Source organism: Caretta caretta, chromosome 6 (assembly GCF_965140235.1).
Source record: "Caretta caretta isolate rCarCar2 chromosome 6, rCarCar1.hap1, whole genome shotgun sequence".
Taxonomy (NCBI): domain Eukaryota; kingdom Metazoa; phylum Chordata; order Testudines; family Cheloniidae; genus Caretta; species Caretta caretta.
In genome coordinates, this window is record NC_134211.1 from 51,217,185 (window position 1) to 51,241,196 (window position 24,012).

At 41.5% G+C, this 24,012-nt stretch overlaps 1 protein-coding gene and 1 long non-coding RNA gene across 5 annotated transcripts in view; both read right to left on the bottom strand.

Annotated features, from left to right (window-relative positions):
• Positions 1 to 1,420: 1,420 nt before the first annotated feature.
• LOC142072524 (uncharacterized) lies at positions 1,421 to 4,666 on the bottom strand. The gene is made up of 2 exons (XR_012668926.1): positions 3,984 to 4,666; positions 1,421 to 3,115 (listed from the first exon to the last, which is right to left on the bottom strand). It is a non-coding gene; the product is annotated as an uncharacterized LOC142072524 (long non-coding RNA).
• Positions 4,667 to 5,429: 763 nt separating this feature from the next.
• The window catches only part of TRAF6 (TNF receptor associated factor 6), a 30,738-nt gene continuing 12,155 nt past the window's right edge, over positions 5,430 to 24,012 (bottom strand). For 3 of the 4 annotated variants that reach the window (XM_048852948.2, XM_048852944.2, XM_048852947.2), the window contains exons 2-7: positions 22,957 to 23,287; positions 12,995 to 13,145; positions 12,079 to 12,237; positions 10,874 to 10,945; positions 9,915 to 9,992; positions 5,430 to 8,809 (exon numbers count right to left, since the gene is read on the bottom strand). In XM_048852948.2, coding sequence (XP_048708905.1) covers positions 7,931 to 8,809; positions 9,915 to 9,992; positions 10,874 to 10,945; positions 12,079 to 12,237; positions 12,995 to 13,145; positions 22,957 to 23,258 — 1,641 coding nt within the window. In that variant the 5' untranslated portion in view covers positions 23,259 to 23,287 and the 3' untranslated portion in view covers positions 5,430 to 7,930. Of the gene's footprint in view, positions 8,810 to 9,914; positions 9,993 to 10,873; positions 10,946 to 12,078; positions 12,238 to 12,994; positions 13,146 to 18,527; positions 19,642 to 22,956; positions 23,288 to 24,012 lie in introns of those variants that run through there. The other variant, XM_048852949.2, reaches the window with a different exon arrangement.

Sequence of the window (24,012 nt, forward strand, 5' to 3'; positions counted from 1 at the left end):
CCACAAACTGTGAGCCTATAAAAGCAACAACAATCTAAGGTAGAAGCTGCTGGGTCTCCAGAGTGAGTGTTATGCTATGACTACTGTAAATTCTGCAGAAGAACTGATGCTACACAAGTACACTAGTGGCACTTCCTGACCTTCTGTATGCTGCTCACAGGTTCAGTAACAGGCTAAATAATCCCTTTATAATATCTAATCAGTTTAGAAATTATATAGTTCCTTTCATCCAACTCATTTGACAGTTACATGGCAAAGTGGGTCACAGAACAAGAACTGGAGCCTGCACAGCATCAAACTCCTTGGCATGTGGTAACCGAATAACTAACACCAAAAAGCAGCTAGCTCTGGGGCTTCAGTTAAAGACCTTATTTTGACAGAAAGCAAGTAGGCACCAGCTCCAGCCTCTCCAACAGCTGAGCTGAAGTCACCATATGCTACCCCCTACAGCTCAGAGAGCTGCAGGTTATATTGGTTTATGGATTAGCAAGAATAGCAAACTGGGTAGGGGAGGACTCCATAATTCAAGGTTTGGACAGTAAAAAAACACAAATGAGTTTCTGCTTTAGAAAGCACCTTTGGGCCAAGACTGAGGGCAGAGGCCTGCATATACACAATGTGGGTGCATAAACATTATTTGCACACAGGCTAGGGAATATGCACATGTAACTGCCTGTCTCTTTACCCAAAAAATGGCTAGACACAGATGCATGCATAATATTTTACTGCAAAAAGTGATCATATTTCTCTTCCATCTACCTAAAGGTATATTATTACACACTTTCAAGGATGGGCAAAGGAATTAATGCAACAGATGAAGGTATCTGGAACCCCGTTTCTGTAATAAGCAAATTTGACCTCCCCTTTTTATTACAGTTTGATGACGACTGGCTTTCTAGGTATATGATCATTTACAATTACACAGATAATGTCACATTAAATACTACATTCATAGTAATCAGTACGTTTTTTGTTAACAGTTTCTAAGACTCAAAGACAGATGCATTCTTCCAAAGAGGACAAACTTTAGAACCATTTTAGTATTTTAAAATGTTGAAAATAGAACACTCTCCCGCACCCATCTCGAAATAAAGCTGAGGAAATTTAGCATTCATGCAGAGATTAGGAGCACTGGTCTGAGCAAAGCATAAAGCAAACAGGCTGTGTCCACTTTGAAGTTTGGTGTCAAGGCTCCGCATAATGAACCAATCTCCATGATCTCTCTGAGCTGGGTCTCTGCAGTTGAAGTACTTATCACTAAGCCTAAGACAGGCTCACTTTAACCTTTAACCTATAGGCAAAATATCCTGGGCTAAAACGAATTTCCTAAAGTAGGGCTGACCATAATTTTTTTCATAGCTCAACCCACATCAGAAAAAGGATGCCCAAGGCATGAGAAAAATACACAATTAGTACTGGAAAAGTTTAATGAGTTTATTTTAAAAAAGTTGTTTGAATGAAATAAGCTTGTGCATTAGTTACAAAATATATTAATCTATTGATACATTAGTGAAATCAGCAGAGTGTGCATTGTGTTCAAATGCAGATCAGAGCGTATCTTCAATAACACTGACTAGAGTACTTGTTGTGTACCAAACCACTAGTGCACATTTGATGAGAAAAAGAATGTCTTCTAGTAAGGCAAACAAAGGCCAACCATTTTGTTTACTACCAGATTTAAATTATTCAATAGGTAGGACCACTTGCTACCTAGCCCAGAGAATGAGTTTTTCCATCTCACAAATTTAATTGCCTGCTGACAATTTTTAAAGAGTTACTCCCCCTGCCCTGCAGGGGGACACTGAACTAAAAAGGAGTCCCATATGCAATATATTATACTCAGAGAATTCTGAGAACAGTAACCTTGCAAGTATACGCCTACATAAAGAATACATAGCTGGGATAAGGAAGAGACAAGAGAGAACAAGTGTGTGTGTGTGTGTGTGTGTGGGAGGAAAAATCAAATAAGTATCTTAGATGTCTGTACACTAATGTAAGAAGTATAGGGAATAAGCAGGAAGAACTAGAAAAGCTAGTTATTGAAAACAGCTCTGACATACTTGGCATCATAGACTTGGTGGGATACTACATGACTGGTGTATTGGTACAGAAGGGTACAGATTGCTGAGGAAGGCCAGGCAGGTGAAAAAAGGAGGCGATATTGCTTTGTGTATATATTAAATGTACACACTTGGAAATAGGGTACGGATTTGTTGAAAGTCTCCTGGAAAGGATAAAAGGGATAAAAAACAAGAGTGATGTCATGGCAAAGATTTACTACAGACCATCTAACCAGGAAGAAGGGGTTGGTAAAACTTTTTTTTAAACTAACAAAATCATCCAAAACATAGGACTTGGTGGTGATGGGGGACTTCACTACCCAAACATCTGTCAGGAACATAACACAACAGGGCACAGATTATCCAACAAGTTCTTGGAATGTATTAAGAGATTTTTTTATTTCAGAAGATAGAGAAAACTACTAGGGGAGAGGCTGTTCCAGCTTTGATTTTGACAAATATGGAGGAACTGGCTGAGCATTTGAAAGTGGAAAGCAGTTTGGGTAAAAGTGATCATGAAATGGTAGAGTTCGTAATTCTAAAGAATGTTAGGAGGGAAAACAGCACAATAAAGATAATGGATTTTAAGAAGGCAGACTTTAGCAAACTCAGGGAGTTGGTAGGTAAGATCCCATAGGAAGCAAGTCTAAGGGGGAAAATAGGGGACTGGGCTAGAAGATCTTTTGAGGTCCCTTTCAGTCCTACAATTTCATTATTCTAAGACTGTTTGACACAGGTAACAGAAATTTGATTTAAAAAATAGAAAAGTAATCTAGCTTCTAAACATAAGATTTGATTATATATACATAAATACACACACAATATTGCAAAAGCACCAAGAGTCACAGAGAAAGAACTGTACACAAAACCTAAATTCAGCATTTCCCTTAAAAAGTTAACAGTTGGAAACTAGGCTAATCATTGCAACTCCACATTTGTTTTAGATTGCTTTATTCCAGAAATTTTCATAAATCTGTGGCAGTTGTGATCCATAATCCATTCTCCTTTTAAGTATTTTTCAAGATCATTCTTCAACCGTCATAGCATAATGATTTCTAAAAAGAGAAGAAAAACAGACTTCTAGGGGAAAAGGTGAAGCACATACACTATAAAGCTGTATTTTATCATGGAAATTGAACTCTCAAACAATGCCAACCTCAAAGAGAGATTAAATAATATAACATTAACAACTGAGAATGTACGTATCTGGATGGCAACTCAATCCAGCATTTAAATTCTACAAATTTCTTTCCACCAGCTGAAATTACATTCCCACATGTGTGATGTGACAGACAATTCTGGAACTGCACTGGTAGCAAAGATAATTTGAAAAAAAAAAAAGTAGTTGAGTGAGGTCTGCATAGATAAGTACATCAGGTTAGTAAGACAGAATACATTTGGCTGATATTCAACGTATCAGCTCAGAAAGTCTCCCACGTAAGCTTTGTGGTTAAATCAGCTTGGCACTGGCTTAGAATTCCATAGTGAACCCTTTAATAAGTACACAATAGATACAATATCACCAGCAGCTAAAACTGTTAATGTTTCACACTGGCAGAAAAAAAAATATGTAACCTGCACCAACTTCTCTATTTCCTATTAGGCTGTGCTATTTTACATTATCCCAATTTAAATAAATAAAATCTTATGTATACTACAGGGCTGCCACCACGCTGAAGTTCATTTCAAGTCAAAAGTAGACTGGGTTGAGATTTTTAAAAAGCAGATAGCTGTGCCTGGGAATTGACGGACTTTTGTAACAACAAATCTTAAGGCTTTTGAAAGGGTCATGAAAATGGAACTCCTATAGGTGTTAAGTCGGCACTTCAAAAGACCCGTACATACAGGACAGGCAGATGGCTTTTTAAAAGGATGCACTGTACAATTTACGTGGAAGAGGGGGATAGAGGCAGTAAGAGGTACCTGAATCAGTTAGAAGTTACCCCTCCTTTCTCCCTCTGTCCCCAGAAAGAGAATCTGATTTTATTTCCTACACAATAAAGAGAGGAGGAATGTGAGAAGCAAGTCCGTCCTTGGAAAAGAACGACCGTCTGAAAAGGAAGCGGAGAATTGGTATATGTGTCAGTGACGATGCAACACCAAAAAATGCTTTACACATGTATATGACATAGGCCAGGGGTTGGCATCCTTTCAGAAGTGGTGTGCCGAGTCTTCATTTAGTCACTCTAATTTAAGGTTTTGCGTGCCAGAAATCCATTTTAACGTTTTTCGAAGGTCTCTTTCTAGAAGTCTATAATATATAAACTATTGTTGTATGTAAACAAGGTTTTTAAAATGCTTAAGAAGCTTCATTTAAAGTTAAATTAAAATGCAGAGCCCCCCGGACCGGTGGCCAGGACCCGGGCAGCGTGAGTGCCACTGAAGATCAGCTTGCGTGCCGCCTGTGGCAGGCGTGCCAGAGCTCGCCTGCCCTGACCTCGGCACTGTGAAGCACAATCAAAGCCTAGCGTTAAGAATGCTTCAACTTTGTCTTAATACGGTTCCTGCTAAACCGTTTGGTAACATGATGGGCAAGAACAGACTTTGTCCCTTAAGCAGCAAACCCCATACATGCAGTGACTCAATTCAAACAAGTCTGTGCTCACGTTTGTTCCATGGAGAAGGTGGTCTAGATGTGCAGAGTACAGCCACTCAGCCTGCAAAAGAACATTCTCTCCCACACTCCATTCACATTACTGAGTTTAGTAGGCTGGGGTGCCATGAAAACGGAGGCCTTCCAGGGCCTAGGACATTTCTGATCCCCTGCATGTGGGCAAAAACAAACAAACAAAGAAACCTGTTCTAACGTGGTGCTCCGACAATGAAGTTTGTAACAGACCAGGCCTGTGCGTCTTAACTGTCCTCCCTCCCTGTTGTTGGTCCTTGTTGGGCTGCTTAGAAGGGGACCGACACTTGGGCTGCCCCGTAGCAATATTTACACAACTAGAGGTGAGGCAAACCCCACTTGCCAGCTTCTCAACTCAGAAAAATGCTCCATGCTGACTGGGGAGATATTCATACATTTATGCATGGCCTGGTTCCATATTTTCTGTATCAGATTGTCTATATGCCTACCACTGGTAGCAGGACAAATCAGGCTTTTTTTTTTGTGCTTTAAAAGAGTAATCTGTGTTTATATACAAACCTGAAGATACTGTAGAGTTGAAAATAATTCTATACATTAAAATCCATTATTTTTCTATTAGCAGCAGTGAGTTTGGACTAACCCGCTTCTAATGCGCCAGACTACAACATTAACATGGGATGTAGACAATCAGTCTAGAAAAGCCAAGAAATAGGCACAGGAATCTCCAAAGTTTTGTTTTTGTTTTAAGTCAATGCAGTATTTGTGAAAGAGGACACTATAGAAACTAGAATGTGCTTGTTTATTATAAGGACACATAGCAATGCAAGTTCACCAACACTGCCCTATTAGCGGGCTACCATCCTGTTCTTTTCTAGGTGGTGAGGGTGGCTAACCTACTATGCCCCAGAGCTCTCTAGTTCAACAAGCCGCCATCACTTTGGGCACTATGTAGACAAATGTCTATTGAGAACTAGTGACAGATGCTCCACCACATTTCACACGGTGCCGTTTGACAGGAATGATTTTAGATCTCTGGTAAGTTTGGCACAAGTCAGGTATGACCAAGAGGTAAAAGTTTCCATGATCCCTGAGCCACCTACTATATATCTTCTTCCTCTCCATCGAACATCTCACACTAATATGATCTAGCACCACAAAGAGCATCCCTACCAATGCAGAACTTTAACCCATCCAGCACCACCTTAGTTATAGTGGAAGAGTGTCAGCCATGTTTTTACACAATTGCAAACAAGGTGAACACACACATTTTGTGAGAGGGGGGAAAAAAAGTTAGGCCTAAATAAGGCTTAAAAGCCATAGTTTCTATCAGCATTTCTGCTGTGATCTCAGCACATTCAGCAGAAATATTTGTTTAGCCTTCTCTGGGGCTGTATTGCATGGGTTTTGCAGAATGCTTTCAGAAGTCCAAGATTGATTCAACACCATCATGCGGGTTCCTGTTTGAATGTTCCTGAACATAATTCCCTGGGAGGAAAAAGATAGAGAGACCCCAATAGATATCTAGGGACTGTGGACTAAGTCCTAACCTTACTTCATATTCCAAAAGGAGCATGGTAAATTCAAAGTGCTGGAGTTTCCCTTGCTGCACATTCCCTGGCTAAGCTATAAAGGCACTAAAATAGTCTGTACTTTTGTTTCCTTCCTCTATTCTTGCCATTTGGATTTAAGTCCATTTAGAAACTGTCTATATTCCGAGGTGAATATCTCCTGAATCTGTAGCACGAAAGCACCTTCCATAGTTGAGCTAGTTCACTCCCACTACAGTATGGGCATTGCATCCCCCTGGGCAGTGGTGTAGTCAAACTGGAACATCATTCTGGTACTATTAAGCAGCAGCTGTGGCAATGAAGTCGATCCACCTCTCTAGATAGCAGGGGAAACCCTCACTCTGAACTGTCTCCCTGCGAGCAGCCTTATGACACCGCCCCATGTGGGGCCAGTCTGCCCACCAACCCTGCTCTGCTCAGCCCCTGCTCCCTGCCATGTTCCTGCTTCTCTCAGTGTTTTTGCTGCCTTGCAGCAGCTGGTCATAATGGGAAGTGCTTTGCACGCTCCAGCCACTGGGTGCTTATCCCACCACTGGCAGCCTCCTGGCAGCTTCATATCAATTTTAGTTAAAGCAGATGCTCAGCAGTGATGGTGGCAGGAGGTGCAGGGCAGCTCAGATGCTCCCAGGGACAAGAGGCTGCTGGGCCTGGCCAGGAGCCCTGAGCAGCAGCAGCAGAGTTTTGGCCCTGGTGCTTCAAGCCTCTGGCTGTGATAGGTGAGAAAGAGGGACAGACAAAGGGACAAACCAGCTGAGACTGAAGGGTAGATGGGCAGAGAGCAGGACAAACGGGAGGAAGGTCTATGGGGTAGGAGCACAAGAGGTCAATCAGGAAGACAGAGGAACTTAGGCAGGTGCACAGGCACAGAATGGCTCCCACAGGACAAAGGGGCAGACAGGCATATACAAAGTGGTCAGTGGGGGCAGCTGCTAGTTAGCCCTCAAGGAAGGGCAGGGAGGGGGATGGTCTCAGAGCACCAGCTGAAGTTGGAGCCAGAAGCGGGAGGTGCCAATTCCCAGGAGCAAACAGGAGAAACTTCCCAGGGATTCTGGGTCCTGCTGCGTTAACTCCCCAGGGAGATGTGATCTGGAGCAGCCTGAACTAGTTGTACCTCTCTCTCATCCTGCCTTGCCCTGGCACTTAGTCCCCCTATGCTAGACACTGCTAGCCTGAGCCCAGGTAATCCCCCTGCTTTATCCTCTACCACCCCCACATGACCACCACTCCTCCCACGTGCTTCCCCATCCTCATCCCCTGCTCCCTGCCCCTTTTAGGGGCTTTCCAATACTTTCATATTTAGGACACCTGGGGCATTCCGCTTCAATGCTCCACTTTCTCACAGACTTCTAGAAGTGGAATTTGACCCAACCTCCCCCAGTGTAGGAAAAGAGCTGCTTCAATAAATTCTTACTGAAGAATTTCACCTTTGATAACACAGCAATACTTCCCTCAGTTAGCTTTATACATTAACAGAGAACAGTAAGAAATATTTAATACATGACCCACAAACAGAGGAAAAATCTTGTATACCAAAGGCAGCAAATTCTATTCAGTCAAATCAGCTGTATTAGCCTGCAGAATAGCATTGTTCAACCCAGATAACTGCTCTTATGAAGCTTTTCCCCTCTGGAAAATCTCTTCGTTCCTGCCCTTGTCCTTCCAATCTGTTGTGGAAGAACAGCAGTGCGGGGCTCCCTTAGTTAGGGCACACCAGACTATACAGCCCCATCAGTACTGCGAGGTTGAAAGCCCTCTCTCCGTACACTGTTCAAGTCTAAACGTGTTACAACCTCACAGCGCACCAGGAGGGTATCATCTTTTACATAGGTTCTTTGCTTCAAAGCTTGCAGGTGCATGAATGTCACATAACCAAAACCTTTTGGGTTGCGCTGGATTGCCGGTCTCTGGAAGGCTAGAAGCTCAGGTTTGGCTTCCATGACTTCTTCGTGATTCTGCCTTACATGTCCCTCTGATTGATCCAAAATAGAAAGTCGTATGGTGCCCTGAAATGGCCAAGGCAGATGACTGTCATATTCTCCTTGCATAGTATGGACAAAGAGGGATATAAAGTTAGCACAGCGCTGCGAATTTGGTAACTGGATATGTAGGCGCAAACACAGTTTGTAGCCTGGTTTCCCAGTGTAGAAACCAGAGCTGTGGATCACAACAGGTCTCTCTTCTTCTTGGGCTCTCAGATATGTGCTGAAGTTCTCAATCTTCCAGATGTAAATGCCGTTACATTGTTGTGCCTCCATTTCAGTAATTTTTTCCTCTAGATTTTGGATAGTGCGTTTGAGGTCTCCCACGTGAGCACTCTGAGTCTCCATTTTAGCAATAAGTTCTCTGATTTGGTGATCTTGTCTTACCAGTCGACCTTCTAACTGCTGAATGGTTTCCTTGAAGTTCTCAACTTCTGGGTTGCAGTCATATGTGGCAGGTGGGACATGTGAGAAGAGAGACGGCTCAAAGGATAGGCCACTGAGGTAGGATATGGGAGTTGTAGTAACACTAATACTCCGGAGAGTCTGAGCCATCATTCTCATGTGAACCTGAGTGAACTCTTGCATATGACGTGCCAACTCATTCCTCTGCATCTAGAATTTAAAAAGACATGGCATCATAAACTCTTGAGCAGCAAAAACATTTCCTGCAACTAAGCCACAAAATATTGGGCTTCAAAGATAAACTACAGTACATAATAGAAATGGCTTTAGCTAACACAGATCAACTGGAACAAGAACGAAGACAAAAGTCAAGTGACATGTGACAAAGTCAAGTCAAGTCCAACTGAGGGGACTTTGTTTTGGACCAGCTGTAAGATCAGACAACTCAGAAAAATAACCAGTTCAGGTGCCTGTAGAGACAAATAGCGTTTAAGTCAAAATGATTTGTTAAAATCATGATGTAAAAGGTAACAATTCCTCCACTGCTTTGCATATATTTAATACTGCTACTATCCTGTTTGCAATCAGCAATGTATAGAATCATAGAATCATAGAATATCAGGGTTGGAAGGGACCCCAGAAGGTCATCTAGTCCAACCCCCTGCTCGAAGCAGGACCAATTCCCAGTTAAATCATCCCAGCCAGGGCTTTGTCAAGCCTGACCTTAAAAACCTCTAAGGAAGGAGATTCTACCAATGTATACCCTACATTGCACAGCAGTAGCGGCACCAGAGCCCCGAATATGACAGTGTATTCAGGAAAGGCAAGGAGAGCAATCGGTTAAAGATGAGAGAAACTTATCATTAAAAGGAAGTACTGTAATTAGAAAACTTGGAACTTCCCCCACAATTAGCACTGTTTCACCAAACATCATGAGTTTGAGGATCATGTGGATTTGAAGTATTTGCCACTTGTTTTCCCTAAACTACAAGAGTTACATACCTGGCATTTAAAAAACTTTCATAAGGCAATGTTACAGAAGACATTGGTATTTAAGCTTAAAATCAACACAGGTAAGAACAGCAAAATAAAACCACCCCAGAAAACTATTAGATTTAGGGTGGACTTTGCTAAAGCACCCGGGCACTTGTCTAATCAAACTCACGTTACCTTCAACAGAAGCTGAGTCAGGTCAATGCTGGCAGCTTTTGAAAGTCAAACTGTAAAAATCAAGCCTGGGAAATTTGTGACATAGATTAGATGAGAGGTACTGAGGAGAGTTCTTTGTATTGATGTGCATAAAAGAAAGATTTACCTTTTCAGGACATCCAAAGGCACTGTATGTACATGGTACTGGGGCGGTAGGACAGTCATTATCATAATGATTAGGCATCTAAAACCAAAATGAGAGTTAAGATTAATTTTTCTTTAAGATGAATAGTTTACATTCTCCTCTTCAGATCAAGTCTTCTTTTTCAGAAATGAAATTATGCCATTCGATCACAGAACATGATGAAAGAATTAGCGACTGTGTGTGTTAAGCGCACAGCAATGTTCCAACTCTCAGGATCCAGTCAAAACACATGGGTATACTTAAATACGACAGATTTAAACATTTTAATAGAATAATGAGCAACCACACACCACTAATTTGCACCTGAATAGGCACTAAGTGTTAAAGGCCATTTAGTAAATTATTGCAAGGTAACGCAGCAACATCACTGCAAGTCACCCCAGTGTAATATTCTTTGATAACTATTATTCGCCATAAATTTGAGACTCCAGGAAAGGGATTAGCTATGTTGACCTAGAGCAGGGATCAGCAACCTTTGGCATGCAGCCCATCAGGGAAATCCGCTGATGGGCCAGGACTGTTTGTTTACCAGCGGCGTCTACAGGTTTGGCCGATTGCAGCTCCCATTGGCTGTGGTTCGCCGTTCCAGGCCAATGGGGGTTGTAGGAAGTGGCATGGGCCAAGAAGGCCCCAGGCAACTGCTCTGCTTTTTACCCCTTAACGACAGCCATGGCTTTTATATGGAGAAAAGCATTTATTGTGGCACCGGTGGACATGGAGTTTTTATAGAATGCTGGGGGGATCTCAGAAGGGAAAAGGTTGAGAACCCCAGATTTAGAGGAAGTTTGACATGTGAGCGCTCAGACACTTACATGGGTTACCATAAAATCTTAAAATGTTTGCAGCTAGATAGGTTAAATATTATTTAGGATGCACTCCAACCTGACAGGCAGCCATATGGCAAAAAGGTAGGCTCTTACCTGTTCTCTGATGAGCACTGTATTGCAATATTCACAAAACACATTTGCAAGTGGACAGTTCTGGTCATGAAGCTTCATTTTTTGAAAAGGTGAGAAAGAAAATGAGAACTATTAGTAACAATTAAATGATTATTAAAAGAGAAGGGAGTACTGATTAGTCCGTGTTCTAGATGTCTATGGAAAATTCTTGATAATTTATTTTTTAAGTCTCAAGCTTTGTATCTTGTTGGATTTAAACGGGAAAGTACCCCCATTCTGATTCCTGAATGAGTCTTTTCACTTTCTGAATTTTATTCTTGTCTCATGAGAAATTCAGTGATAAGTCCTATTTCTGATACGACAAAATTCTGATTCTGAAGTTGCCCAAGACATTTGTGAAGTTTAGGTTTAATTAATTGTATTAAGGATGTACACATTTTAAAGAATTTTCTTGTGCAATTAATATATTCATTAATATTAAGAAGTCTTAACATTTGACAAAAAGGGTCAAAAGGGTCACAAACATGATGTGCATTAATGTGGGAATTTTTAATGGCACATTTTGAAGTGCTTTTCAGATAAGCCTAATATACGATAGATTATGTCTATCTATAGAGATAAGGAAATGAAAGCTCAAAACACAGAAGCCAGATACTCAAGGTCACCCAGGAGTCAGAATCAGAGCGAAGAACAGAATCCAGAAGTTTTGCTCCAACTTTCTTGTTCGAAGGAGAGATTTAGGCATTGGAGCACAGCTCTCCCTCTCTGCACCCATCCATGTTTCCAGCAGGTAACGGGTTTGTGAGCAGAGCAAGAAAGCCCGCCATACAGCAGTACTTTTGTCCTATCCTGTTATTCTAGCCCCTCCCCCTTTTCTTTTTAAGGTCATTGTGGGATGCTAATGCTGCCATCTCTCTTTGTAAGGTCAAAATTAAAGGTCCCTCTTATGCCAACTCTTTCACCTCCCTATGCACCACAGGGTCTCCAAAAAAGGTTTAACCAAGCATGACCCCATCTTGACCCAAAAAAAAGGGGGAGCTAGTCTTCACCTGCCCAAGAGAGGACAATCTGGAGGTCACAACCTCCTAATGTCCAACACAGCAGCACAGAAGCTGTTTCTGGATCAATTTACTATCCTGATGAACACCCTCCATTGATATTGCATTAACAATTGAGGACAAATGTTACAGTATTTTTCATCCACTCTAATATTTTTCAGCACGTGCCTCTTTATCTTCATAAGCCATAGATGTGGCACAGTTTGGACAGCAGACCTGCCGCCGTGGGCATTCCAGTGTCATGTGGTTTTGCAGCTGGTTCTTCTGGAAGGAGCCCTGGCATTGTGGGCATTCCACAGAGCAGAAGTCACAATTCAACTGATGCTCCTGCATAACAGCAACAAGAGGATGTGGTATTAGAAGCCCCAAAAAGTGCTCCAGGTCCCAGCTACTCATACATCTCCAAGATGGAGCAAAATGGCTCCAAGAGGAATACAACTGGCAACTTCAATTTTCTTTCACGCCCCAATCCTGCAAAAGGATTTGCCTGCATAAGCCCTTAAACCCAGAACCTCAATGACTTTAATTGCAGTCCATACGGAAGAGCTCCATAGCAGAACCAGGGTTTGAACAGGACTATAAATTCAAAGCTCTTCAGTATTAATGTTTGTGCAGAGTCATCATATGGCTACCTTTTACAACTTAACACACTCACTAATTGGACAACTTCTAGGACTACTTAAAAATTGTTTATATTTTATTCAGATTGCTTTGAGCAAGTATAAACTGGCATTTTGGACACTGGACATAGAAAGCTCTCATTTATAGCATATGGTTGGTCAAAATTACATGTGACAAAGACAGGACAAAGGGAGACTAAAAAGATTAAACTAATACCACTATTAACATTATAGGCACTATCGTTTGCTGTATGCAAGCTGTGACATATGGCTTGGGCTAAGGTAACTAAGATCAGCCACTTATTTCTTTCAATTAGAGAAACAGAACCAGCCTTGATCAAACGAACAGTGGATTTGAAACCACAACCACCAATAAGATGAAGACCATCTACAGAGAGTCATTTTGGAGATTTTTTTAACATTTCAAAATGGGAAACTATTTTTCATTTTTCAATGATCCTTACCTCTAGATGTCTCAGCTCCATCTTTAGAAGACAGCCCTTGTTGGGACATCTCACCTTCAGTGAGAGGATTTCCCGTTTGGCAAAGTTGTCAGGGAAGAGTTGGTTTTCGAGTAGAATTTCATTGTCTACTGGACATTTGTGACCTGCATCTCTACCATAAAAAGAAGAGGATGAGGTGATATGTACACCCAAGAGAAAAAAATATCTAGCAAATCTCAGACTTCTTTCCCTACCCTTATTTTAAAGTCTTCTCTTACACTAATGAAAATTTCATAATATTCTCATAATAAAGCGTTAAGGCAGTCACTGAAAATAATGGCAGTTACACAGCAACTAGCACAAATTATACCATAAAATATCCTGATAACTAATATTACTAGAATACTACATGTATGTAGGTTTCAAAATAATTCCATTTCTAGCAGCATTCCTTTGGGTTAGAATAGTGTTAAGTTTGCTCAGATCCAGCTGGATGATTGCACTGGTAAGCATTCTGGGAATAAATCTGCAAGGAGGATACAGAAAGGCTAATAATTTAGGTTCCCATTTCTGTAGCCATTTCATTAACAATTCCTATTGAAGTTAATGGGTGTTTGTTCCACACACAAGAGAGATTTGGAATCAGACATTTAAAGAGTTCTGCAACTTTTGTCCCTTCTCCTCTCGCTGTTTTTTTTTATGTGAAAACATACCATTGTTACAAGTAACAGCCACGATCACCATAATTAGAAATTGAGAAGCAAGTATTTCTATTTTTTCCAGTTTACTTTATATTTGACACTTTTGGTTAGTCAGTTTCCCTGTTACCTCTGTATAATCAGTTAGACTCCTTTATTTTGGGTCTTTCACACAGCAACAGGAATAAGAAAAGCCACCAGTAAGAAGTCTTGAAAAAAGTAATGCTCAAGACATAAAAACGAGGAGGGATTTGGGGCAGGTGTATCTGAAGCAATTTTAAGAAAAGAAATTTAAATTGACTAGATTTCAAGTGATGCCCCTTAAAAGTTTAATGTATCATTTTCCTTGTTTTACACTCATATATGCACAGGACGTTTTAAAAAAAAAGCCACTATCTAATGCCATTCAAATAGCTATCCACCCATACTGACCCCCATTCCCCAATTTTTGTCTGGAACAGCAGAGATTACCTGATACCTGTTGCCTTCAGGTGCGAACCAACACATTCATATGGGAATGTGCAAGGTTAAGTAATATAGTTAAACAGAAGAATTCTGAATTGTGGTGCTAATGGCCAATACTGCGAGTGTGAAAAAACGTGGATTAACAATACTCTGAGTGGGTTGTGAGTCAAAGGGCCTTTGCGGTTCAAAGATCATTGGATTTGGGGGGGGGGGGGGGGGGAAGAGGTAGATAAATAGTGGTGTTCATTTGACAAGGAAATCTTTGGCCAGCACCTACTTTGTTAGCATTACTTCTACAGAAAAGGGAGGTAAGTTTAGACTTTATAAAGAGTCCATGACCTTCCTTTTTATGGTTTTGCTTTCAGGAGATGGTTTGCCACAAGAATCTCACTCCTAAACAGAAAAAACAAAGCAGTGGTCTGCAGTTTCAGCTCTCATAGCTCCCCAGTCCAAACATTGCTCTCAGTGTCACAATACATAAACATTCATTCTACTTACAACCTACAACCGGAAGCTGGTTGTTACAGGTATAATGTGGTATAATGTAGTGTAATGCATTACAAACTTCCTGCTTATAATTAAGTTTATAGTTAGCAGCTGGACCACATTAAATAAAAATCAGCAATTTTTCATGGCTAGGGGAATGGGAATTGCCTCAGCTCTAAAATGGGGATAACACCCACCCACCCCTTTACAGTGATGGGATAAGGATTAGCTAATTAATTGGCATTTATATATTACTTTATAGTCATTGTTTACAACAAATATTTTAATGTATTTGTGAATGTGATGCAGTTAAGTGTTTGTGAATGTGACATCAAGACTGGTTAGAGCCAGGCTTAGTGTGGAAAGACGCTATACACACTTCAATATATGCACCCCAGTACCAATTTGCACTGCTTGTTATTCCAGATTGGGGGCTTTCCTGCAGAGACACTGACTTTGAGTTCCCTGGGGGTGCTCAACCCCTGGCTCTGCCCCCACTCCACCTCTTCCCCCAAGCCTCCACCCTGCCTCTTCCCGCCCCCTCCCCGGCCTCTGCCTGCTCCTCCTCACCCAATACCTCCTGCACACTGTTCAACAGATGATCACTGGTGGGTGGGAGGCGCTGGGGCCCACCAGTGGGCAGGAGGTGCTGGGGGGTGGGGAGCGGGAGGAGCTGGGGCCCACCAATGGGCAGGAGGTGCTGTGGGGCGGGGAGGAGCTGATCAGTGGGGCTGCCAGTGGGTGCCGAGTACCCATTATTGTTTTTTTCCATGGGTGCTCTAGCCCCAGAGTACCCACAGATTCAGCGCCTATGCTTTCCTGAACAATGACTGAGAATCGTGGTAAGTTGTGCCACAACGAGTGGTTCTTGTGATATGGACAAGAATCTACTAGCAAGTACATTGAGAATATTATATTCACTAGCGATCTAAATCCAAAGCCACAGCACCATCTAGCCTCTAAAAATTGCTCAACAAACCTTTGCATGTCTTAGCAGCTTAACTGAGAAGTGTAATGGTGACTCTGTACATAATTGCTTTATTCTGATTGTATCTTACACATGCCTATCAATGAATATTTAGATTGGGAAAGAGGCAGGAAGCTTACAGGAGGAAGACAGAAAGTGAACTAGCCTAAATAGCCATTGCTACTAGGGAAAGCTCAGTAAGATACTCAATGGCAAAAGTTAATTGGAGAAACCTGAAAAAGAGAAAAGGTAAGATTTACTTCATCCTCAGCCTGCTATTTAAGAGAGTAGCCTGTTTAAGATTTTTTTTCTTTTAAGCCCCAGTAACATTCTGGTTGGGTCACAGACTTCCTTGACAATGGTTCTCCTAACACCACAGGCAGGCAGGCCCCTCACCTACAGTAGTAATTGAAACGTTAGGATTTTCAGTGAAGTTACTGAGTTAAAAACATTTTTAAAACTCTTCAGTGTTTTAAACGTCACTGGTAAAAAGTAGAAGCATTGTGTGTATTACACATTCAGATTCCTTGAGGAGTTTTAGATTAGCTTCTAAAGAGATTTTACGACTATTGCTACTATAGCTCCAGATTGGATAATATGGATGGATGCACTGACCAAGGTAGGCATGTCCCTTGAAGTACAGTTCCATATTAAGGATGTGCAAGAACACTTTAATCCTGTGTTCCAGATGTTTTGTGGATGGGTTCTTGGACAACGTGAGCAATGATGTTGCACTGGAACACCTATAGGCTTGGCAGCTTTGGTTTGCTGAATCCAAAATCCCCTTTGTTATTTTCCCCTTTAAATAAAAACTATATGGCATGACCCCTAGCTTCTACTGCTAGTCAAATATTTGCAAGCCATTTGATTAGTTTTTCCTTTCAGCTGCTGAATGCATTATTTGCAGATATCTTTTTTCCTACTGTGCAGCTCTACAGATTGTTGCAAATTATTAGTCGTTATTTGCTGCTTTTGCTGGCAGTTTTTCAACCAGCTGTAGTGGCTGTTTCAGAGATGGCCTCTCTTTTCCTGTAGTATCACAGCACGTATAATCAGCCAAAGTGCTTCTGCTTATGGTCCCCCAAACTGAAACGGGAGGGAAAGTGGAGGCACAGTGTTTTTCCAGTGAGGGGCATTTGACTATAGAACTCAAGCCACTCATTTCTGTTGGTCCATCAGATGTATCATATATCAAATGTCAGAAAACTCCTCAAGTGCTACGTAAGTTTTGTCCTGATGAGATTATAAGAGACAGAAAACTGGAGTCACGTTATATTTTTTAAGTATTATATTGGTGCTTACAGATTGTTTTTGGTTAGCAAATTTTAGAAGTAAAAATAAAAGCTAATAGCTCTAGTGTGGAAACACACACTAACAGTCACCTAAAGAAGCCATTTTCTCTGCTACTGTAGGTCAAATAATCCATCCCTTAATAGTACCTAAAAGTGTTTTCTAAGGCTTTACTTACAAAAAAGACAACACTTTCTGAGAAGCAATGTAATTTACTGCGATCCAACCCACATGATGTATTTGTAGCCTACATGATGTAATCTAAAGTTCATTTTTAAAAAGCTTCTAGCCCTGGATGCAGAGATAGTTTTCTAAATGTGAACTAAATGTAACCAAAGCAGTAACATCTTCCCAAGTCTGCAGAAAGTTTGAAACAATGCACTGAGATCTGAACTCCTCTGCCCTTTACTAATTGGATTAGAGTATTAATTCTAAAGCCCAACGATGGCACTTCAGTATCAACATTAACTCAGATGCATGGAAAAGGGAAAAACAGAGATGGGGAAGGACAAGACAGAAGTAGAGATGGCTTAAAGGGGAACAGATTTTCCCACTAATGACTGTGACAATCACATACTGAACAAATAACTAAACAGTTACTACATAAAAGTCAGTTCTTCCATTGATCTCTGTGGGAGCCTCCTGTTGATATCAGTAAACCGTGTACTGTGGAAAGAATGCACCCTGAATTAATACCTTGACTGATGGGCCACAATTAAGCATGGAATTCAGCCCTGTCCTCCAAATGTTTGACACTTGCACTGCAAATCCCCTATTTTCACTATCACTACTCCCCACTCAAACCACACTGCAGAGACAAACTTCAATAGCAATGCACCAGAAAGGGATTACTGATAACACTCAAAATATTATGGGGATGATCTGCAGTTTCCCAGATCTAAAAAGATGTGGCACCTCTGTTTGGTATTTACCGAAACAGTCAGTGCTGAAATGAAAGGAGACAGAAGTAGGAATTTCCTTTTCTGTGAAATAAAAGCCTTTTGTTATTAGTACCCTCTTACAGGTCAAATAGGTGTCACTTTATACTGAGCAACTGCACTGTCGCTACAAGGAAGAGAAACCAATTCCCATGCACTGTGGTTTAGAATGGAAGTTTCTCCACCTGCCAGTAAATGTGTTTTCTTTTGAACATCTTATTTCCCCTAGTTCCACATTAAGCAATATGATGGCAAGCACCTATTAAGAAACAGAATTTGGGGTACAGTCATTAAGTGGCAGACTACAAAAGCACCTCAAGAGTAGAAGGATTGGAAAACAACACAGTTTTAGGTATGTAAGGATCCCAAAGTAAAGTGAATATGAAGAACATTCTCACTTGGTGAGAGTTTCTGTAATATTTTTATGATTCCTATGCACACCTCAGTTTCAGTATGTATTTTGCATCATTATCTGGGGATACAAAAGGGTTAAACACATGAGGTGTTGGGTCACCTAGCTGTCTGGGGTGGAATGAATGGACTGGCTGAAACGAACCTATATCAATGGAGAATGGAAACACAATGGAAGCCTCAAGGACTAAGCAACTGACACTTATGGGAATCTCTGGCAGGCAGAGCTTGTAAACTCAACGTGGGCTAACAAGCTCTGGATAAGAGTTGGCTTTTGGGACGGGTTCAGCAGCTCTCACCTGGGAATGACCATGAGACAGAGCCACCCAGAGCCAGAAGCAGATTCCACAGCAGCTTGGCCAGATGGAAAGCTGACTTGATCAGAATGGCCTATGTTTTAACCTTTATTTCTCTATGCTAACCTAAGGACTTCCTCATGCTGAGTTCCAGCTGACTAATAAATCCGACTCTGTTTTGAAAGCCTGCCAGATGTCACTGCAAATACTTGCTGAGGTGCACTGGTCCCTGAAGAGTGTAAAATTCTGAGCAGAAGTCTCTCTGTTGGATTCACTGAGCAGAGCTCACAATGTGAAACAGCAGTGCTGAGTCCATGTGGCCTACCCTCAAGAGTGGGACCTCTCGAGGATCTGACACACAGTGGTTCCTCCAAGGTCCTGTTTAAAAGCTGGGACATAGCAGAGCTCTTGTGTATCCATGACAAAACTCCACTGACAGAAAATTTTAATTAAAAAATTCTGCCTTTTTAATCAGTGAAGTTGTTTTTCCTTGAAGTGGTTGGGAGACTAAGGCATTTCTAAAGCTCCATATACACCTTAGTATCTAGGTGATCTGCTTGCAAGATCAACAGATACTACATCCCCTTTGAGTGTTTTGATTTCTTGTGCAAACTTATTCATAAAATCCTAAGATTAGTTTAAGCAGAGGGTATGTGCTGGGGCTACTGCACACAGGAAGTCAGGCAGAAATAGATCCTGGAGTCCTGACTCCCAGTGGACTAGCCTACATTCATGTAAAAGTACTTACAAGCCTGGTATCGAAGACTTGTAAGTTATCCAGGTATGTATTGGATAACAAACTCAGTTCTAGTGTGAATTGTATACTATATATAAATTGCACACAAGAACTACATTAAGAAAATTAAGATTGCAAACTCATGCACCCAAAAGCAAAAGAAGTAAGGCGTAAATTATTGACAGTGAAGGTAATTAACCCTTGGGACAATTTACCAAAGGTCAGGGAGGATTTTCCATCCATCACTGGCAATTTTACAATCAAGACTGGATGTTTTTCTAAAAGCTATGCTCTAGAAATTATTTTGGGGGAAAGTCTATGGTCTAAATTATGCAGGAAGTCAGACTAGATGATCACAACGGTCCCTTCTGGCCTTGGGATCTATGAAAAAAAAGCAAGTATTAGAATTAAGGTTATCTATGCAACTGTGCATTATAAAACAGTCTTTAATTACATGGTCATATAGTCCCCGCTCCCGCACATCCATAAGTCCCTGCCTTATTCAGTGCACAGGACTGTCTGTGCTCATTTAATGAGCAGCTATTCAATATTTCATTTTATACTTGTTTACTGCTCACCATTCAAGTCCTGTTATGAATACAGAATTAAATTCTTCATGGCTTTTCTATGGCTATCATCACTATAGTACGAGTGCTTCACAAACATTAATGCATCTATCTTCATAACAAATCAAAAAGTATCCACTAATTTTGGGTGCCAAGTTTGAAAAGTGACTAGGATCTGATTTTTTCAGAGTACTTGGCACTTTACACATTCAAATACAAATACAACGGACTTCAGTTGCAGCTGCGAGCATTCAATATTCTTGCAAATCAGATCCCAGGGTCTCAAGTCAGGCATCCAGAAAATGAGGAACAGTCAGTGGCCACCTGTGAAAAGTTTGGTTTAAGTAACTTGCCCACTGTCACATAGGAACTCTGGCAGAGATAGCGATAGAATCCAAGTCTCAAGGGCAGCCTTCAACTGCCTAAGCCATGAGACCATCCTTTCTCTCCCTGTAATCCCCCGTCCCATTCACTACACACCTTCCAACTTCTACAAGGAGTGAGGCCAGACAACAGCCTCATATTGCAACACAACTGATTAATTCCATGAGCATTGTCTATCCCATGCACAGAATGGGGCAGGGAACCTGCGGGAAAGACAGTATGTGATCATGTAATTAAAGACTGTATCATAATGCGTGCACACGAGGGTGACAAATTAAGGTGGCACAGGCAATCTTAATTCTGGCATTTACTAACTGAGTGCTTGACTTTGCAGACTTAGCATTTTAATGTAGTTTTTATGGATGTTATTTCATAGTTTTTTTTAAAAAACTAAAAAACCCCACAAATTCTATCAGGTGGAAGCCCACTGATTTTTACATGGGTCATCCAAAAGATACTAACCCTGCTGATTCACAGCAAGGATCTCAGCTACTCACTTTGCTTGGTGGCAGAGAGCAGTAGTAGTTTGTCATCCTCTATGTAGGATGGGCACATTTTGCTAATGGGTTCCTGTGACCAAAAGCACCCCTATGTTCACAGCCTATACACTGTGTTCACACCCTACACACCTTGTGAGATATCGTTTGAAAACTAATTACTTGTTGCTCAAGAATATTGTGAAATGTATGTAGCAACATTATATGTAAAGTTATGAATTCCTCCTGTGTGATGGTGTTAGCACATGTTCAAACTCTCACAGCCCTGACTAGGCAAAAGTTGTTACGCAGGTCTATCCTAAACAAAGATATGTAAATTCAGGTAAATACACATTCAAGTAGTAAACAGGGTCCCTGAGCCAGCTAGAAGGGGAAATGGCAGGAGACAAGCATACATAGGGGAGAAGAAAGAGCATGCAGCCACCTTCACCATCAGCCTCAATGTTGCCTTCTTTACTGTTTGAATAAACTTTGCTTTGATGGGTAATCCTCAGAAGAATCCAATTCAAAAGGGTGGCTGGACTACAAAACTGAGGGGCAAAAACACCCCAAGGCATCTCTCCCTATCTCTCTCTTTTACCTAAGATGACAAGGGAACTAGCCCCTGGACTTTGGGGTAGATCCTGACCCGAGAATTTGGTCAGCAATGTTGTTGGGAACATAACGGTAAGGATTTTACCTTGAACCAAGTCTAGCTTGTTAAGTTTTAGCTATCAGAAAGCATTTTATCTTTATTTCTCTTGTAATCATTTCTGACTTTAATACCTCATATTTGTACTCACTTAAAATCTCTCTTTAAAAATAAAACAAATTTATTTAGCCACAATCTAAACTAATCCAATGTCGTGTTTCAACTGAGCTGTTTGGTAACTTCAGTTAAAGTAGCCATATGTTGACTATTGACCCGTCACATGGGCAACGGACCTCCAATATCTGAACTGTTCAGGAGAGGGCTGTACAGTGCAGAACACAGGTTTTGAGGGAAAATTTTGGACTGGGAGTGTGTTGGGGTCACCCAGCACGTAGTAACCAAGGCTTCTGGAAACCAGAGTGTGGCTGGTGTGTTGCTGACTGGCTGCTGGGGTCAGAGTTGCTGCGTCAGGGCTGTACAGACACTCAGCGTGTGACCTGCATGCTGGTAGGCTGTTTCTGAGCAGCCCAGCAAAGCACTGTGAGGCACCCAAGGTTGCAGGGAAAGCAGTGACAACTTCTCATTGGTCTGGACTGTACCCCGGAAGTGAGAGTTCCACAGTTACTAGCTGACAGAGGAATACTGAGACTCAGGAATTCCGAGTTCTATTACAGGTTCTGAGGCAAGTGTATTCTAATAGAGAGACTCCTCTGCCCTACTCCCTGCCCCCAGCCCCAGCCCGCTTCTGTTCCAGTCCTTCCCACCCCCTAGCTCGTCACCTAAATCCCCCAGGCTTTGTCCCAGCCTGTTTTCTCACCACTCCCCCCTTATCCCTCTGCATTCCAGGCAGGCAGCATCCTTCTCCTCCTCCTCCTCACTGCCTGGGTACCAGTGTTGGGTGGGAGGGGTCGGGCACTGAAAGCAAAGTAATCTCCCTGCTCAATTGCTGTACCTGGTGTCACAGTGGCCCCTGGCTATAGGAAGGAACTGCAAGTCCTACTCAGCCTCACAGCATGCATAACGCAGATGAAATCAGAGAATTTACTTGCCAAAGAAGTTTCTATTGAGCTCGTACAAACAGATTTTCAGAAGCTCATAACTTGGTCAAAGATGAGCAAATGTTCACAGGGATGGCAAAAAGCACATCCCTGACTCCAGGGTGACCTCTGTGCCAAACTTCAAGTCCCTGCTCCAAGGCAAGGAGGCTCTAGAGCTTCTCAACAAATTCTGGAGCTCATGGCCTAAACATCTTATTTTCCCCCTAACCTTGTTCTGAGAAACAGCTGAATTGTTTTTACTGGAAGTTTCCAAAAACTTCATTCTGAGGCAGACACCAAATATGGAAAATTTCAGCCTGAACAGGTGAAGTCTGGCAAAGATATAAGCAACTAAAAATAGGGTCTTATAATGGGGCAACATTAACTATAGGCATTGCTAACTAGACCATCCGTAATATAGCATCTTTAAAGATGTGCTAAGACATAACACATTGAAAATATAGCAACAATAAGATATATATAATTTGTCCTCACAGGTTGCACTAAGTTATGTTGCCAGAAAGCTGCTACACTCAGGTCAACATTCTTCCTAAAATCAATTCCCATGAGCACTCCTTTACCTTATTGATTTGACAATGCAGCCTTTGCAAAACCGGTGTCCACATGGCGTCTGCACTGCTTCCCGTAGAGCCATCAAACAGATTGGACATTCATATTTACTTTCCAGCGGGGGATCAAACTCCACGTCATATCCTTGAGTCTCCTCCGTGAAGGAGTTGGGAAGGTTTCCAGTCCCACTGCTGACAGACACACCTATGCTGTCTTCTTTAGCTCCAGCACTGCACGCACTGGCCATGGCTGCACAGCAGCCAGTCTCCAGATCTCTGGCTCTATAGCTGTTGTCACTCTGTATCAAGCTCATAGTAACTAGTTGAGTACCGAGGAGACGATCTGAAAAAACAAAGATATGTTAAATCAAGTATTCTAAAAGCTGGCTTTCCAGGCATTCTCCCTCCAGCACCCAGCCCTTATCTTGGACATAAAAAGGGGGTCACTGGGTCCGGAAATGTAAAACCTTCAGCAGAGTTGTTTCAGCTCATGGACTACCTTTTTATTGCCCTTACTTCCCTTCTATCTCATCTCACAATCTTACAGACTCTGGGGGGGGGGAGCAGCCTTTAATTTTTTAAACTGCTCTTGCAGTCTGCTCCATCTCGGATTTGCCATGTTATTTCAATCTCAGAAGAAAACGTCTTTTCTCCCTATTAAAAGAGAGAAAGTCTGCTCTCTCTCTCTCTAATATTATTTACCCCCATAAAGCCTTCTGAGATAGTTTGTATAAAAATGCTGTATAAAACAGTTTTATTATATGAAGCAATCTCAGCTTCACATTCTGTGCCACTGTAAGTCATATTTGACATTTTTAGGAAAGTAGGATTCATGGTTTAGGTTTCAAATTATTTGATACGAATATTCTGGATGTACATCAATGAAAAAAATAGTACAAGAAACAAAGTAGATGTTCAGCTGCAAATGCGAGTCAAACAATAGTGCAGTGCTGATAAGATTTTTATATCAGCAATAAGATTTTCAATTTAGTCAGAATCTATAAAACATGAGGTAAGGATCAGGTTTCTTCAGTACGATCTGGAAGGGCTAGACACAAACTAGTCTAA